A 15,544-nucleotide genomic window follows, 5' to 3' on the forward strand; every position below is an offset into this window, starting at 1 on the left:
TTTCAGTTTTAATTGCCAATACAGTATCAGTAATACAACCTACATAAAGAAAAGCTCTTTTCCACTGGGTGTTATACTTAACTAATGAGTCACTGAACATTACATCAAAAACTATGTACTATACAGTGGCTAAATGAACATTAAAAAAAAAAGCTCTTTTCAGTCCTTAAATTTTAAGAGTTTATATAAAGGGGTCAGGAGACTAAAAAGCTTAAAAATTTCTGTATTAATGCCTCTGTTCTGTTGACCTACATGTAAGATAAAAGAGATCTTAATCTTAGGAAACAAACTGAGGGCTGCTGGAGTGGAGGGGGGTGGGAGGGATGGGGTGGCTGGGTGATGGACATTGGAGAGGGTATGTGCTATGGTGAGCACTGTGAATTGTGAAAGACTGATGAATCACAGACCTGTACCCCTGAAACAAATAATACATTATATGTGAATTAAAAAAATAATAAAAAAAAGATCATGTAAAGGGTAAGCAGGTTCACATTTCTACAAAGACATGTATCCTATTCACGTCAACTTTTCAGTGACTACCAGTGTCCTATTACAGTAATCCAAAGTACTGATGTTAGAATATGTAAAACAAATCACAATGAAAGTCTGCAAACATATGGTAGAAATCACAAAGTCTTTACCTCCAGATTCCTCTATGTCAATTGGATGTACCTAGCTTTTAATTTGAAGCGACTCTAAGCAGTAGGGACAATGGCAAGTTCTATTCTGAAAGAGCTGTTCTCTGCAGCATTCTAAAACATTTCTAGATACGATTTGGACTGTGGCTCCATGTGCTCCTAATTTCTGCAAAATTTCCAAGCTGGGTTCTCCAGCTTTCCTTTTGATTCTAGGCTACCAAATAGTCTTCCATTCTGCTTAAATTAGCCTAGGAGACCTTCCCAAGACCTTCCCCAATGAACAACGTAGCCCGTATTTTTTTCTCTTTGCCTATGGTTTCGTCAGAATGAGATTATATGTATAAAAATCTTCCAGGAAATAGGGACTCTCCTCCTGGTTCAAATCTGTGTAACCTTAAGACATAAACTTCACTTTCTTCATTTAGACAAGGTATCTATTGGTAATTCTAAAGTATGCAGTCCTGGGGTGCCTGGCTGGCTCAGTTGGAGGAGCACGTGACTCTTGATCTTGGGGGTCGTGAGTTTGAGCCCAATGGTGGGTGTAGAGATTACGCAAATAAATTTTTAAAAATATGCAGTCTTACTTCCACATGTATAATCTGGAAACAGCTATTGTTTTCCAAACTGAAATTCTTTAAGGGTTGATTTTCAGCTGTGTGGCAAATACGTTATTTTTATTTATTTACTACTATATTACTGAAATTATCCTTTTCTGTGGGGGGGGGGCAGAGAAGACAAACCGCAGCCTTGTTTTTCTCACATTAACGAGAAGCCTGGAGGCAGGCATCCCTGGATTGGTGCATCTTCTCAAGGATCATCAGGACAGCATTCCTTCTGTCTTTCCACCTACCTTCCTTGTGACCCTCAGTAAACTGAACTGCCAACTCATGGTCACAAGAGGGTGGTACATCTCTAGTCACTGTATCTGGTACCCTATTTCAGCAAGAAAGCAGAAAGGACAAAAGACCACAGAGTACATGCCTGCCTAGTCTATCCATCTTCTAAAACTTTCCCAGAAGTCTCACTCAGCCACTCGGCTACATCTCACTGCCAGCCGAGGCGCGCTCCCTGCTGCGCTAGTGCATCACTGGCACGTGACCAGAATGAAGGTGGAGGGTAGAAGGTACATGCTGCAAGGTGTAATTCCAATTATAACTGATGGAGATTCTAAATTATTAGTCAGCTAACACAGAGTCTGACAAATAGCTCAAAAATGTGTAAAATCACAAATGAAACAACTTTTTACCAAGTTTACTCCATAAGACAGTTTCCCAATTTTGTTCAGGAAAAAAACAATCTACTGAATAGCACAAATCAGTAGAAGGTTCCATTGGGGCTGATGTCTTCTATTTATTACTATTATTATTTTTTTAAAATCAACACTCAAATGATGGTTCCAACTTTGAAAAGGAAATCTGCTTGATATGCAACCCCTATCATTTACTGCCTTACTTTAAATATAAAAATGAAAAGCACCAAAATACAAATATTCTCCAATTCAATGTTCTTTTAAGGATATATGGTTATCTTAAACCAGCACAGATTTTACAAAACTATATGGATGGGTTAAGACAGGATATAGAATGTGTGTATGTTTCACAGTAATATGCCCTGAGCTTCTAACTACATAGTAGTGAAGAAAGTACTTCTCAGATCACTGTGATATCCACCCCACCCCCCAAATTTTTATCTCCACTGTATAAATCCCCTGATGCTTTTAAACATTTAGTTTTTAACTTACACCCTTTCTTCAGATTCCTGGCTCACCAAGCGATCATATTATTGTAAGATCACTTTGGACTGCCTTCAGGGAAATGATGTGTTGGACTGGCAGAAGTATACACTTCACCTAATATTTAAAATTCTTTTTATTTTTTTTAAAGATTTCATTTGAGAGAGAGAATGAGAGAGAGAGAGCATGAGACGGGGGAGGGTCAGAGGGAGAAGGAGACTCCCTGCTGAGCTGGAAGCCCAATGTGGGACTCGATCTCCGGACTCCAGGATCATGACCTGAGCCGAAGGCAGTTGCTTAACCAACTGAGCCACCCAGGCGCCCTAATATTTAAAATTCTTAATGTAAAAACCTTTGTGTGTCATGGGCCCCCCAAAACCTCCCCAGGTTTGGTGGTGATTTGCAAATAAGACCAACAGAACTCAATATAGAGTCATACTCATGGTTATGATTTATTTCAACATAAGGATACAAAGTAAAATCAGAAAAGGGAAAAGGCACAGGAAAGCAAAGTCCTGAGTAAATCAGGTGCAAGCTTCCAAGAATCCTCTCCCCGGGGAGCCTCACAGTGCACTGAATGCCTGTAGCAATGAGTTGTGACAAGAAGTATGAAATGCTGTCTACCATGGAAACTCATTAGAGACTTAGTGCCCAGGACTTGTAATTGGGAGCTGGTAACCTAAGTACCCTCTGCCTAGCATTTACCAAAGTGAGGAAAGCATGTGCTCAGCATAAATCATACTGTTTGCATAACAGTTTAGGCACAGTGAGTCATTCTTTTTTTAATTGTTTTATTTATTTATTCATGAGAGTCAGAGAGAGAGAGAGAGAGGCAGAGGCAGAGGGAGAAGCAGGCTCCCCGCCCAGCAGGGAGCCCGATGCGGGGCTCCATCCCAGGACCCCGGGATCATGACCTGAGCCGAAGGCAGACGCTTAACCATCTGAGCCACCCAGGCGCCCACAGTGAGTCATTCTTAAGAGGGGATGGTGGGAACCCTCCCCAAATTCAAGTTCCCAGACACTGTCCAAGGGTGACCTTGAAATGAGGCCTGCTATAGACAGTTGTCTCAGGATTGCTATGTCTTTTTTGTACACCTTGTGATTCTATATGGAACGGTCATGAGTGATTTTTAATGCTACTTAACACCCAAACTTTAATCATCTCTAGGATATAAGACCAAGTTTAAACCTGTAAAGTGAACGACTGTGGGGATGGTAAATGCCATGTGGCAGAAGCTGTTACTGTTGCACGCAATGCTGTATACCTATCCATTCAAACCTGTTCCCTTTCTCACCCATTTAAGACATATTCTTTCTTGCTGCTATGAACCAAATCTGTCTTAGGATGAGAACTGAGAAAAGAAAAATTTGGGAATGACACTCACATAAAATAGGATGAACGAACTATTTCCCCCTCTACCCATGTTTTAGGAACGCAGAATGTAAACTAAATTTCCTCTGTCCAACAGGTGACATTCTATTTTTGTGCTGCTGCCTATCACCAGAGCCATATTAATGAAAAGCTACTGAATTTGGTTTTGGCAGAGTCAGTATGCAAATTTTCTTTCCCTTCTATTTACACATAAATAATCTGCTCTAAAATATTATAGGTAGGGCGCCTGGGTGGCTCAGTTGGTTGAGCGACTGCCTTCGGCTCAGGTCATGATCCTGGAGTCCCGGGATCGAGTCCCGCATCGGGCTCCCTGCTCGGCAGGGGGTCTGCTTCTCCCTCTACCCCTCTTCCCTCTCATGCTCTCTCTCATTCTCTCTCAAATAAATAAAATCTTAAAAAAAATTATAGGTAAATTCACCTGAGGAAAGCCACAGAACAGACTGATCTATGAAAGAGGTGAGATTAAATGAAGTTAAAAATCCTACAGAGCTAAATTAATATAAGTAGGGTGCCTTTCCTCCTATAGTTACAAGGTTCTTCCATAAATGACATTTGATCTATTTTTTTTTAATTCAAGTACAGTTAACACACAGTACTATATTAGTTTTGCGTGTACAAATAGGATGATTCAGCAGTTCTATACATCTCAGTGTTCAAGGTACTTGTACTCTCCTTTGATCTATTTCACCCATGTCCTCACCCCAGCGCTCTGGTAACTACCAATTTGTTCTCTGTATTGAAGAGTCTGTTTTTTTTGTCTCATTTCTTCTTTGTTCATGTTTTGTTTCTGAAATTCCACCTATAAGTGAAATCACATGGTATTTGCTTCCATTTTAATAATGCTGTAATATATATAAGGGTGCACAGATCTTGTTTAATTAGTGTTTCTGTTTTCTTTGGGTAAATACTCAGTAGTGGAATTACTGGATTGTATGATGATTCTATTCTTAATTTTCTGAGGAAACTCCACAGTTTTCCACAGTGGTTGCATCAATTTACATTCCCACCAGCAGTGCACAAAGATTCCTTTTTTCTCCACATCCTTGGCAACACTTACTATTTCTTGTGTTTTTGACTTTAGCCATATAGTTACAAGGTTCTTCCATAAATGATAAATGAGAGCTTTTTTTTTTTTTTTTTTTTTTTTTCAATGTAAGGAAGTGAACCTTTCCTTTCAGTTTAGCAACAGTCAAGTGTCTGGGGGTGCCTGGCTGGCTCAGTCGTTAAGCGTCTGCCTTCAGCTCAGGTCATGATCCCAGGGTCCTGGGATCAAGCCCCGCATCAGGCTCCTTGCTCGGCGGGAAGTCTGCTTCTCCCTCTCCCACTCCCCCTGCTTATGTTCCCTCTCTTGCTGTGTCTCTCTCTGTCAAATAAATAAATAAAATCTTTAAACAAACAAACAAACAAACAAAAAACAGTCAAGTGTCTGTATGCCAAGCAATTGCAAGCCTGGAAACATACATAACAATAAATCACATAATCTGTTGAAATAAAAAAAAGAATGAGGTATGTGCATGTACATAAGTCAAGATATACTGCTCAGGGAAAAGTTTTAGGATGTTATACCAATGATCCCATTTTAACAAAAACAATATACCAAAAATACCCCTCTCCCCAACACATGTCTTTTGCACATCAAGAACAAGGTGTGTGGGGGGGCGCCTTGATGGCTCAGTCATTAAGCATCTGCCTTCGGCTCAGGTCATGATCCCAGGGTTCTGCATGGGGCTCCCTGCTCAGCGGGAAGCCTGCTTCTCTCTCTCCCACTAACCCTGCTTGTGTTCCATCTCTCGCTGTGTCTCTTTCTGTCAAATAAATAAAATCTTTAAAAAAAAAAAGAACAAGGTGTGGAAAACCATGTTTGTCTCTGAGGTAGGAGGGCAGTGGATAGGGAAAGTGGGTGTTCTTTCCCCTACAGTTGTAAGATGTTTAAAAATTTTAAAAGTACGTATTACTTTTTAAATCTGAAAAAATAATTTTAAACTTCAAAAAAAAATTCCAGATGGCAATAACTTAATTAAACAATCACAGAGCTATAACCATATAATGGAATTTTATTCAGCCATAAAAAGGAATGAAGTACTGATATATACTACAACATGGAAGATTCTTGAAAATTTTATGCCAAGTGAAAGAAGCCAGACATAAAGGACTACATATTGCATGATTTCATTTATATAAAATGTCTAAGAAAGCAGATTAGTGGTTGCCAAGGATGGGGGAGGGGAGAATGGGGAGTGACTGCTAATGGCAGAGTTTCTTTCCCAGGGTGAGGGAAATGTGTGAAATATTGTTGTAGCCCAATGGAGTTAGAACAAAATTATTCAGTGGACTTGAATCCTCCCAATCATTTCTCTTTAATATAGGCAGCTCTCACTTTGTATTAGTTCCTATATGCACGAATTTCGTCACCAAGGTTTAGTTAAACTGGGCCCCCAACAACGTGGTTCAAATTTAAGTTACCACAGTAATTTACTGTAATTAAAAATTACAAGTATACAAGTCACTACATAAACAAAAGGTGCAGCATCATAATCAATAACCAATCACATTACTTCTTTCAAAGTCTTTTAGGGATGGGTCATAGCATATTTCTTACTAGGTTTATACCCAGACAACAAAATGTATAGCTGCATTGCCTCCTTACCTTTTAGCAATAAACTCATGTGACATTTTACAAAAATGGATACTCAAAAGGAGGATTTGGTCAACAATGATGAAACTGCAGCAAAGAAATGAAAAGTGGTAAAACTGGAAATGAAACTCAAATAAATATATAGGGGCACCTGGGTGGCTCAGCTGGTTAAGTATCTGCCTTCACGTCAGGTCATGATCCCCAGGGTCCTGGGACGGAGCCCCGCATCGGGCTCCCTGCTCAGTGGGGAGCCTGCTTCTCCCTCTCCCACTCCCCCAGCTTGTGTTCCCTCTCTCGCTGTCTCTCTCTGTCAAATAAATAAATAAATAAATAAATAAATAAATAAATAAATCCAAAAAAAAAGAAAAGAAAAAGAAATATATAGAAGAAATGGCTGACTGCGGGATGTGGATACTGCTGCCCTTGGAGAGACTCTAGATATGTATCCAGGAAACAGACTTAGTGACATAAATAAGAAAACTTATTGACATATATGAGGAAAGTGGTTGTGGTGAAAAGAATGCAGATATCCCAGAGGAAGTGATGCTGGCAAAAATCTCAGTAAAGAAGCTCACAGAGACATCTTGCAACACTGAAAGCACAAAGGAGAAAATGTTGGAAGCTGATCCAAACTTAAGAAAAAAGGTAAATCAGAATCTTAGCATATTTCTCAAACCAGCATTTCTCAAAATGCAATATGGAACTTCTAGATAACAAAACTTGTGATGTCTTTAAAAATGCAGATTTTTGGACCTGCCAAGCCATAATCAGTCTCTGGGATGGAATTAAGGAACCTGAACTTTTTATTTCCTTTCCAAAGCTTAAGGAAAAGCTGGACCATTTTGACTATACAAAAATGCTAAAATGTCCAGTAGAAATTTTTAAAAAGGGAAAGAATATTTTAAACATTAAATGGCTAACTTTCTGCATTTTCAAAGAGTTTACAGAATCAAGAAAATGTTATGAAATTACAACAAAGAATATACAACTCAGAAGGAAAATAACCTCATATCCTACACACTATGATTCTGATAAATCTACCCATGTATTTTGGCATTATTTTTCACTTATTTATTAAAGTTCTTGTCACCTAAAATTTGTTATGGAGTAAAAGTCTATGTAAAGAATCTTACTCACAGAGAGGTCTGGCATCTGCTCTTGCCTACTGGAAGGTGACTGCCAGGCCCCAGAATGTCCTGATTCACGTGAGTGTCTTTGCCTGGGGGCTCTGACCACTGGACAGTCTAACAAGTTGATTTATGATGAGGGCTTTTGGTGACCCAGTGTCTGTTCTGCCTCTGAAGGAACTAGAGATTGAAGATATCAGGCCCTTCTGAACTCTGCCCTACATGTCTCTCCCCTTGGCTGATTTTAATCTGTATTCTTCCCCTGTAATCACGAATATAACAGCTTTCAGTGAGTTCTGCGAGGCCTTCCTGTGAATTACTGAACCTGGAAGAGCAGTTTTGGAACCCACTGAACATGCAGTCACACATGAGAGCAGTCTTGGGAACTGTGCCCTCTAATTCCTGCAATACCCTTTCAGATCACAAAAGTAAATCACCTTATGAATAACATGCAAGGCTTTCTGACCACTCTATTAAAAGAGCTTCCTCAACTCAAGCCCATCACTCCCCTATCCTCTGCTTTTTCTTCCTACCAAGAATCACTGTCTGGCATTCTACTAAATCTGTTTATCATCTGTCCCCTCTTCTGTTCACAGCTGAATTTCTGGCACTTTGAACAGCATCTGGCACATAGGAGTACAACTAAAATTTGTTGAATATATGGTGTAAAAACCCACAATGACAGCATTCATTCGCCACTCTTTTCTTTCTCATTTCCACAGAACAAGTGCCTCTCCTGCTTCTAAAGCAAAGACAAGACTGCACCAAGCCAATTCTGAGCCAATTCTCCTTATCCCTCCATAGGAAATCTTTCAAAGATAGAAGAAACTTTGTAACTACTTTCCTCTCTATGAAACGGAAAGAGCAAAATTAAAGGAGAGCCTACACACTACCTTGGCACATAAAAAAACTGCATGCTAAAAAGTCACTTCAAACAAAGTTTCATAGAAGACTACATGGGCAAGGGGCGCCTGGGTGGCTCAGGTGGTTGAGTATCTGACTCTCAGTTTCTGCTCAGGTCATGATCTCAGGGTCATGATCTTAGGGTGGTGAGATTGAGTCCCATGGGGGGCTCTGTAACCAGCGAGGAGTCTGCTTGAGATTGTCTCTCCCTGTGCACCCCCCTCCCCGGCTCCTGCTAAGAATAAAGAAATAAAATCTTAAAACAAACAAACAAAACAAAACAAAACAAAAAAAACCCCGAATTGGTGAGGACACAATCTCACCTTCCCAATCCATTCTCAAAATAAAATGACTGTCTTTGTATAAAAGATTAGGGGCGCCTGGGTGGCTCAGTCAGTTAAAGCATCTGCCTTCGGTTCAGGTCATGATTCCAGGGTCCTGGGATCGAGTCCTGTATCAGGCTCCCTGCTCAGCGGGGAGTCTGCTTCTCCCTCTGCCTGCCACTCTCCCTGCTTGTGCTCTCTCTGACAAATAATTAAATAAAATCTAAAAAAAAAAATAAATAAAACAGGGGTGCGTGGGTGGCTCAGTTGTTAAGCGTCTGCCTTCCGCTCAGGTCATGATCCCAGGGTCCTGGAATCGAGCCACGCATCGGGCTCCCTGCTCACTGGGAAGCCTGCTTCTCCCTCTCCCACTCCCCCTGCTTGTGTTCCTGCTCTTGCTATCTCTGTCAAATAAAATAAAATCTTAAAAAAAAAACAACATTATTTAGCAGATCTTCAATGGAATTTGTACACTTTCGTTGTACTATATCATAGTGCTATGTAGTGCAAGTCAGTTATCTCAGATTGCACCGCAAGATTATCATTTAGTTCTTTTGCGCAAGTTATTTCAGTCAAAGGGCAGTCTGCAAGCAATAAACTGTCCCAGACTACAGGAGACAGCAAACCAACTCTAAGCTTCAGCTTCCCCATTCCCTAGAAAAGTAACCAAATCTGTAATAAGTTGACCTCATTCCCTAGCTTAATATGATTATTAAAGAAATTTAGACTTGAAAAGTAATGTTATAGGAAGTATAGACAAGATTTAATCATCAGTAAAGGAATAGTGCGAAAGAAAAAAATATATATATTTTAAAGTTATTTATTTGACAGAGAGAGAGACACAGCGAGAGCAGGGACACAAGCAGGGAGAGTGGGAGAGGGAGAAGCAGGCTTCCCGCGGAGCAGGGAGCCCGACAAGGGGCTCGATCCCAGGACCCTGGGATCACAACCTGAGCCGAAGGCAGACGCTTAACGACTGAGCCACCCAAGCGCCCCTGAAAGAAAATATTTCTTTATGCAAGTTACTTTAAAGAACATTAGGTTTACATTTAACTTACATGAAGGAGAATTATAAGGAAATCAGTTCAAAATAATTCAAAATTCCTATTTAATCTAAAGTAAACTCAAATTCTCATACACAATAGATTACGTCTATGATTTTAATGCCATTCTTCTTAGAAAGACTAACTTCAGAAAATAAATATAGTTTATATCGTCTAAAACACAGTGATTGTTTTGGCATTAATTTTATCTTCAAAGTCTGGTATTTGGTTTCCTTTTACCAAAGAAGGACTTCATTCACTAAGTCCCCCACAGTATTTATCCTGAAGAAAAGATGGCAAAGAAAAAATTTCTGCAGGTCTTCAAATTAGAAGGCATATGCTACAAAAAAACTACTCTATGTAGAAAAAATATATATAATGTAGACTCATTTATCTACAGATATTGTTTCACACATCACATATAAAGTCGAGAAATGAACTGATTTTTAAGTCTGCTCTAGTCATTAGCAGTTCATATTAGTCTAGTTTGCTTCAGTTTCTTTACCTGTCTGCTGAGAGTCTAGCTTAGGTAAGTGTGGAAAACGACAATTGGTTCAGTCACCAGAATTGGGTTTTAACCTCATATTCCACTGTAATCAGGTCATTCTGTGTTATAGTAAGAAAGGAAGGAGCTACTTTCTACATCACTGCATTTTAGACTCTGTCAAATGAACCACCAAAGCTCAAGGGAAATTAAGATGAAGTACCAGTTAGGTTTTCTGGCTGTTAAGACCACTAATTTTTAGCTACAACCTGTCAAGAAAAAAAAAAAGTAATCCAAGAGATTTTTCTCTATGCACAAAAATCATTTTTACTAGAATCTAGATTTCATTAAGATGGTTTCAGGCGTTCAGGAATTTAAGCATGCTATTCCACAGTAATGAGGTAAGTAATATCCTAATGATATTTCTATTTTAAGGCTGAAGCCACAACCCAGAAACCTAACCATTAGTCTTACATAATATTTATGTATTTATATTACTACAAAGCCTAAAATTTTTCTAAGTAGGCACTTTATAATCATCAGAATTAAGATCTTCGAGCACACAAACAGGCTAAATTTCCCTACCTACTTAAGAGTATCATTACTGAGGTTCTTCAGTATAAAATAAAGTTTATTAGGTAAAGAGCCTGAAAAGTTTCTCTTCTTCAATGCTACCAAGAGTTAAATATAGTTCTAGTCACACAATGTCCTGAACGGTGCCAAACTGGCTCTCGAGACACACTATCTTTTAAAATTACTGTACACACTGCTGTTACAGAAATGAATCACAGAAACAGTTTCTCTATATACATAAATCAAATTTGCAGTTAGCTTCAAAAACTGGACTGCTAATTTAAGAGCTAGTCCTCTCAGAAAATGTGCCTTACTATTTTATGTAAACAATTTTTTTCTGCACAGAAATTAACCTCGAAGGACAGGACATCCATACTCATATTTTTGTAGTTCTTCCCTATTTGGCATTAGGATGGATCTTATTTTTGCCACTACCTCAAAATAGGGCTTTTATCAGTACTACTTTGGTCTCAATTTCAGCTGACTCCTTCGGTTTTTAAGCAACCTGATTTAGAACAGGAATTTAATTGTTTTTAAAAAAGATTCTGTTTATTTACTTGACAGAGAGAGACAAAGAGAGAGAAGGAACACAAGCAGGGGGAGTGGGAGAGGGAGAAGCAGGCTTCCTGCTGAGCAGGGGAGCCTGATGCGGGGCTCAATCCCAGGACCCTGGGATCATGACCTGAGCCGAAGGCAGACGCTTAACGACTGAGCCACCCAGGCGCCCCAAACAGGAATTTAATTTTGAGGGGAAAAATCACCACCATCTAATGCAACTTCCTATAGAGTAATATTTTCAGTAGACTCCACAAAATTCATGTTATTAGAAAAAAACAAAACCAAAAATCAATCCGGTCACAAAGAATTAAACAAAAAGAAGATCTGTGTAACTAGGTTTAACATTTTATTTTTCTTTTATATTCTTTCTATAAGCCTACCATTCTTGACCTGGAAAGGGAGAAGAAGCATTAAGGAGAGAAGGCAAAGAGTTTAAAGTTACTTCACAAAATTGCTACTAGTCCTAGTACTTTGTGCTTCATATAACAGGGATCACATGAAATACTGCAACTGTATTTTTCAGGGTTCTACAACCACTATATATAAAACCTCTTTTGAAGTACATTCTCCACAGAGAAGTCATGTCAACACATCTATTTACTTTGCATCTTTTCCCAAAAGAAAATGAGATGACAGATTTAAAACAAGATAAAACAGCTATCTTTATGTGGCTTTTCCTAGAATAGTTTATTGCTTAATGTACTTTACACAGATAGTATTTTAATATTCACAAGCATCCTAGGAGATAGGCAAATGTTACACTTACCTTACAAAAAAGGAATCAGAGGTCAAAGAGACTGGGTGGAGCCAGATACACAGAATACCAGAGTTTACAGTAAGTAAACATTACACTTGTCAGGAAAAAGAATGTTAGAGATAGAGATATAAAATGGAACCAAAGACTAAGGTTAGATGATAGAATATATATGCCACCAAGGAACGCCACAGTAGCTAGAGGACGATTGTAAAACCAAGCTCTGCTCAAAAGGGTAGAGAGAAAGGAATACTACACTTCTGCATTCCACTGGCAACAAGGGGTAGAGGCCAAAGCTAAATGATTGGGGATTTTCACTTATAAATTCATGTTTAGGAGTGCCTGGGTGGTCAGTTGGTTAAGCATCCGACTCTTGGTTATGGCTCAGGTCGTGATCTCGTGATCTTGGGGTGGTGGGGTGGAGCCCTGCATTGGGTTCTGCACTGAGTCCCTCTCCCTCTGCCCCTCCCCGCCGCGAGTGCTCGCTCTCTCTCAAATACTTTAAAAAAATAAAAGTTCAGGTTTAGTGGATAAGTACAATTTTTTTTTAAGTGAGGAACATATAAGCTTAAATATAGACCTAAAAGGTCCTAGGGATTGGTAGTCCAATTTATTTAAGAGCTGAAGTACAAATAATCTCTCTTGACAAATACAGAAAGCTTCCTCAAGATTTAAGTGTGATTGAGGGGCGCCTGCCTGGCTCAGTTGGAGGAACATCTCACTCTTGATCTCAGGCTTGTGAGTTTGAGCCCCACGTTAGGGGTAGAGATTAGTTAAATGAATAAAACTTAAAAAAAAAAAACACAAAAAAAAACAAAAAAAAAGACTTAAGTGTGATTGAGTAGCAGTACAATATTCTTCTCCAGGAATATATCTTAAAATTATCAGAGAGTCAAAGGGAAAAACTGATTCAACACGAACTTTGTCCGTAACTTCAAGTCTGTATCTAATGTCCATAGCAGGGTTAACAGACTCAACTAATTTCAAAACTAGGTATTTCAAAATTTAATGCTGACACTAGACCCTGAGAGAGCAATTTAAAATATAAATTTTAAGACTCATGAAATTATAGGTTATCAAACAAGAAAACTGAATGTCGACTTGAAGCTGTAAGTAATGTTTGTTCCAGAAATAAAAAAAATACTATTAGCTTGGCAGTTCTATTTACAGAAATTCTCCTGTGTTAACAAAGAGTTATTTAATATATAAAGGTCTTAGATAACATACTTGTTAAAAACACTATTCTAACTTAATATTAGCTATTATTCCTCCATCCCTAAATTGCATAATTTTAAGAGTGCCCTATTATTTCCTTCTCCAATGTATTTCTGAGGCATTCTGAGTTCCAAACACAAACTATCAAAAAGGTCTTAAAGATTATGCCTTAAAAATACAAACAAACCCAACATTAAGAATAACGTTGTTACTCTTTCATATAGCACCTTTCCACATAAAAATGTGACATTTAGTCCAGATTATAAAAATTGAATGAGAAAAATTCTAGACTTTAAAGATAAAGAGTGTGAAATAATTCCAGCGGTTAAGAAAACAATGGATACAGAATTCAGAAAGTGGCCCAAGATCACCCGATCAAGAACGACTGTAAGCAGTTAACCACCTGCATATTTTATTACTCTGGTATAGGAAAACAACCACCAAAATCCCCAAACACTTTACGTACAATAGAAATAGAAATAACTTTCTGAAATGGGCTACAAAAACAGTAATCACTGTCGTCAAACTTAAGACACACTGTTTCGTTTTTGACAATCAACATACGCTTCCAAGAGTCAGTGCGAAGACTAGTCACCGTCTATTTAAACCAAAGTCAACCTCTATTTAAAAACCAGTCTGCCATTACACCCACCTCTCTAAAAACAAACGCCTGACACATTCCAAGTTAGTGATTTTTGAAGGGCCCGATTCACTTGAGAAAAACCCTACATCTATTAACAAGTTCATTAGCACTAACATCATCCAGGTTAACTTTCGGTGCATTTTCAAATAAAAGATTGCATTATGTTAATCTGCCGGCATTCTAAAGCGCCGAGATCGCCAGTCCTCGTGTGAAACGTTAGGGTCAGTAATCCCCAGGAGAGCGTCGGTGACCCCAATAAAATCTAGGGCGTGGATTCCTGGTGCCACGTTTCCCCTCCCGTCTACACGGGCCCCTGAGGCCAGTGAAGTGAGCTTCCAGACGGGGCCGCAGGGTGGGTCCCCAGGGGAGACAGAGGAGCCCGGGAAGGCCAGCTCAAGCCCGGTCCTGGAATGGCCCGTCCCGCCGCCCAGGTGGGCGTCCCGGGAAGGAGACACAGCCCCGCGGGGCCCCGGACCGGCTACGCCGAGCACAGCGCGAACAGGCCGGGGAGGGGAGCGGAGGGACCGCCGCGGACGCCCCCAGCGGGCCCAGCGCTCCCGCATTTCTCCTCTTTTCTCTTACCTTTTCGCACAGCGTCCGCACTTGGTTCTCGTTAAGCTGTTTACACTCGTTCAGCTGCTCGACCCACTGGTCCAGCTCCTTGGTGAACGCCTTGTCGTCCATGGCGGCCCGATCCCCTTGCCCGCCGCCTCCCTCCCCCCTCCCCGCCCCTTCCCACCCCCGCCCCGGGCGCCGCTCCCCTCTCCCGCCGCCGCCGCGGCCGCCAGCTCCCAGCGGGAGAGGAGGGAGCGGGGGAGCGCGGCTGCGGGCCCCTCGCCCCGCCCAAGGCCAGCGGGCGGCTCCCGGCGCGCGGCCTCCAGAAGACCCTCGCCCGCCTGGCTGCGCGCCCTGGGAGTGGGTGAAGGGCGCGGAGAGGTTGGCGGCGGTGCGGCGCGGGTCTTCGGCGCAGCACCTGCCGGACGCTAACCACCCACCGCCGCCACCTCCCGCGCGCCGGCCTCTCCCGGCTCTCTCGCCCCTTCTCTCGCTCTTTCTCTCCCCTCCCTCTGGGTTTCCGTCATCGCCTGAGCATTTCCGCCGGGAACAAGCGAGCAGGCGGCGCCGCCGGGGCTGGGACGCGAGGAAGGATGCAGCGTCCCCGTGTGGCTCGGCGGATAAACGGCCCCGGGGGAGGGCGCCGGGGGTGGCTCCGTTTTTCCCCTCCTCCCTTCTCTATCCTCCTTCCCAACTTGGGGTCGGGACTAATATCTCCTGGTCCTTCCTTCACACCTTTTCTCTGGGAACTTAGACCCACCTTGGTCTCCTGCAGTGCTATTTCAGCGCTCTGGAGAGGAATTGGCAACGTTGTCTCCCCAGAGTCTAGCACTCCTCCGTAGCAAGCCTTCAATAATACTGTTTATTTGGTGTATGAATTCTTTCTAGGCTTATCTCTGCCACTAACTAGCTGTGGACCCTAACATCTTGAAGCCTCCATTTTTCTTTCTTTCGTTCGTTCTTTCTTT

General features: G+C 41.1%; 1 protein-coding gene across 1 annotated transcript in view; it reads right to left on the bottom strand.

Moving 5' to 3' along the window:
• Window positions 1-15,107, bottom strand: part of PPP2CB (protein phosphatase 2 catalytic subunit beta) — a 35,293-nt gene extending 20,186 nt beyond the window's left edge. The window contains exon 1 of the mRNA XM_025886096.2: window positions 14,604-15,107. Coding sequence (XP_025741881.1) covers window positions 14,604-14,705 — 102 coding nt within the window. The 5' untranslated portion in view covers window positions 14,706-15,107. The remainder of the gene's footprint in view (window positions 1-14,603) is intronic.
• Between the last annotated feature and the right edge of the window lie 437 nt (window positions 15,108-15,544).

Source organism: Callorhinus ursinus, unplaced genomic scaffold (genome assembly GCF_003265705.2).
Source record: "Callorhinus ursinus isolate GAN/ISIS: 27379988/994484 unplaced genomic scaffold, GSC_fseal_2.0 scaffold17, whole genome shotgun sequence".
NCBI classification, from domain to species: domain Eukaryota; kingdom Metazoa; phylum Chordata; class Mammalia; order Carnivora; family Otariidae; genus Callorhinus; species Callorhinus ursinus.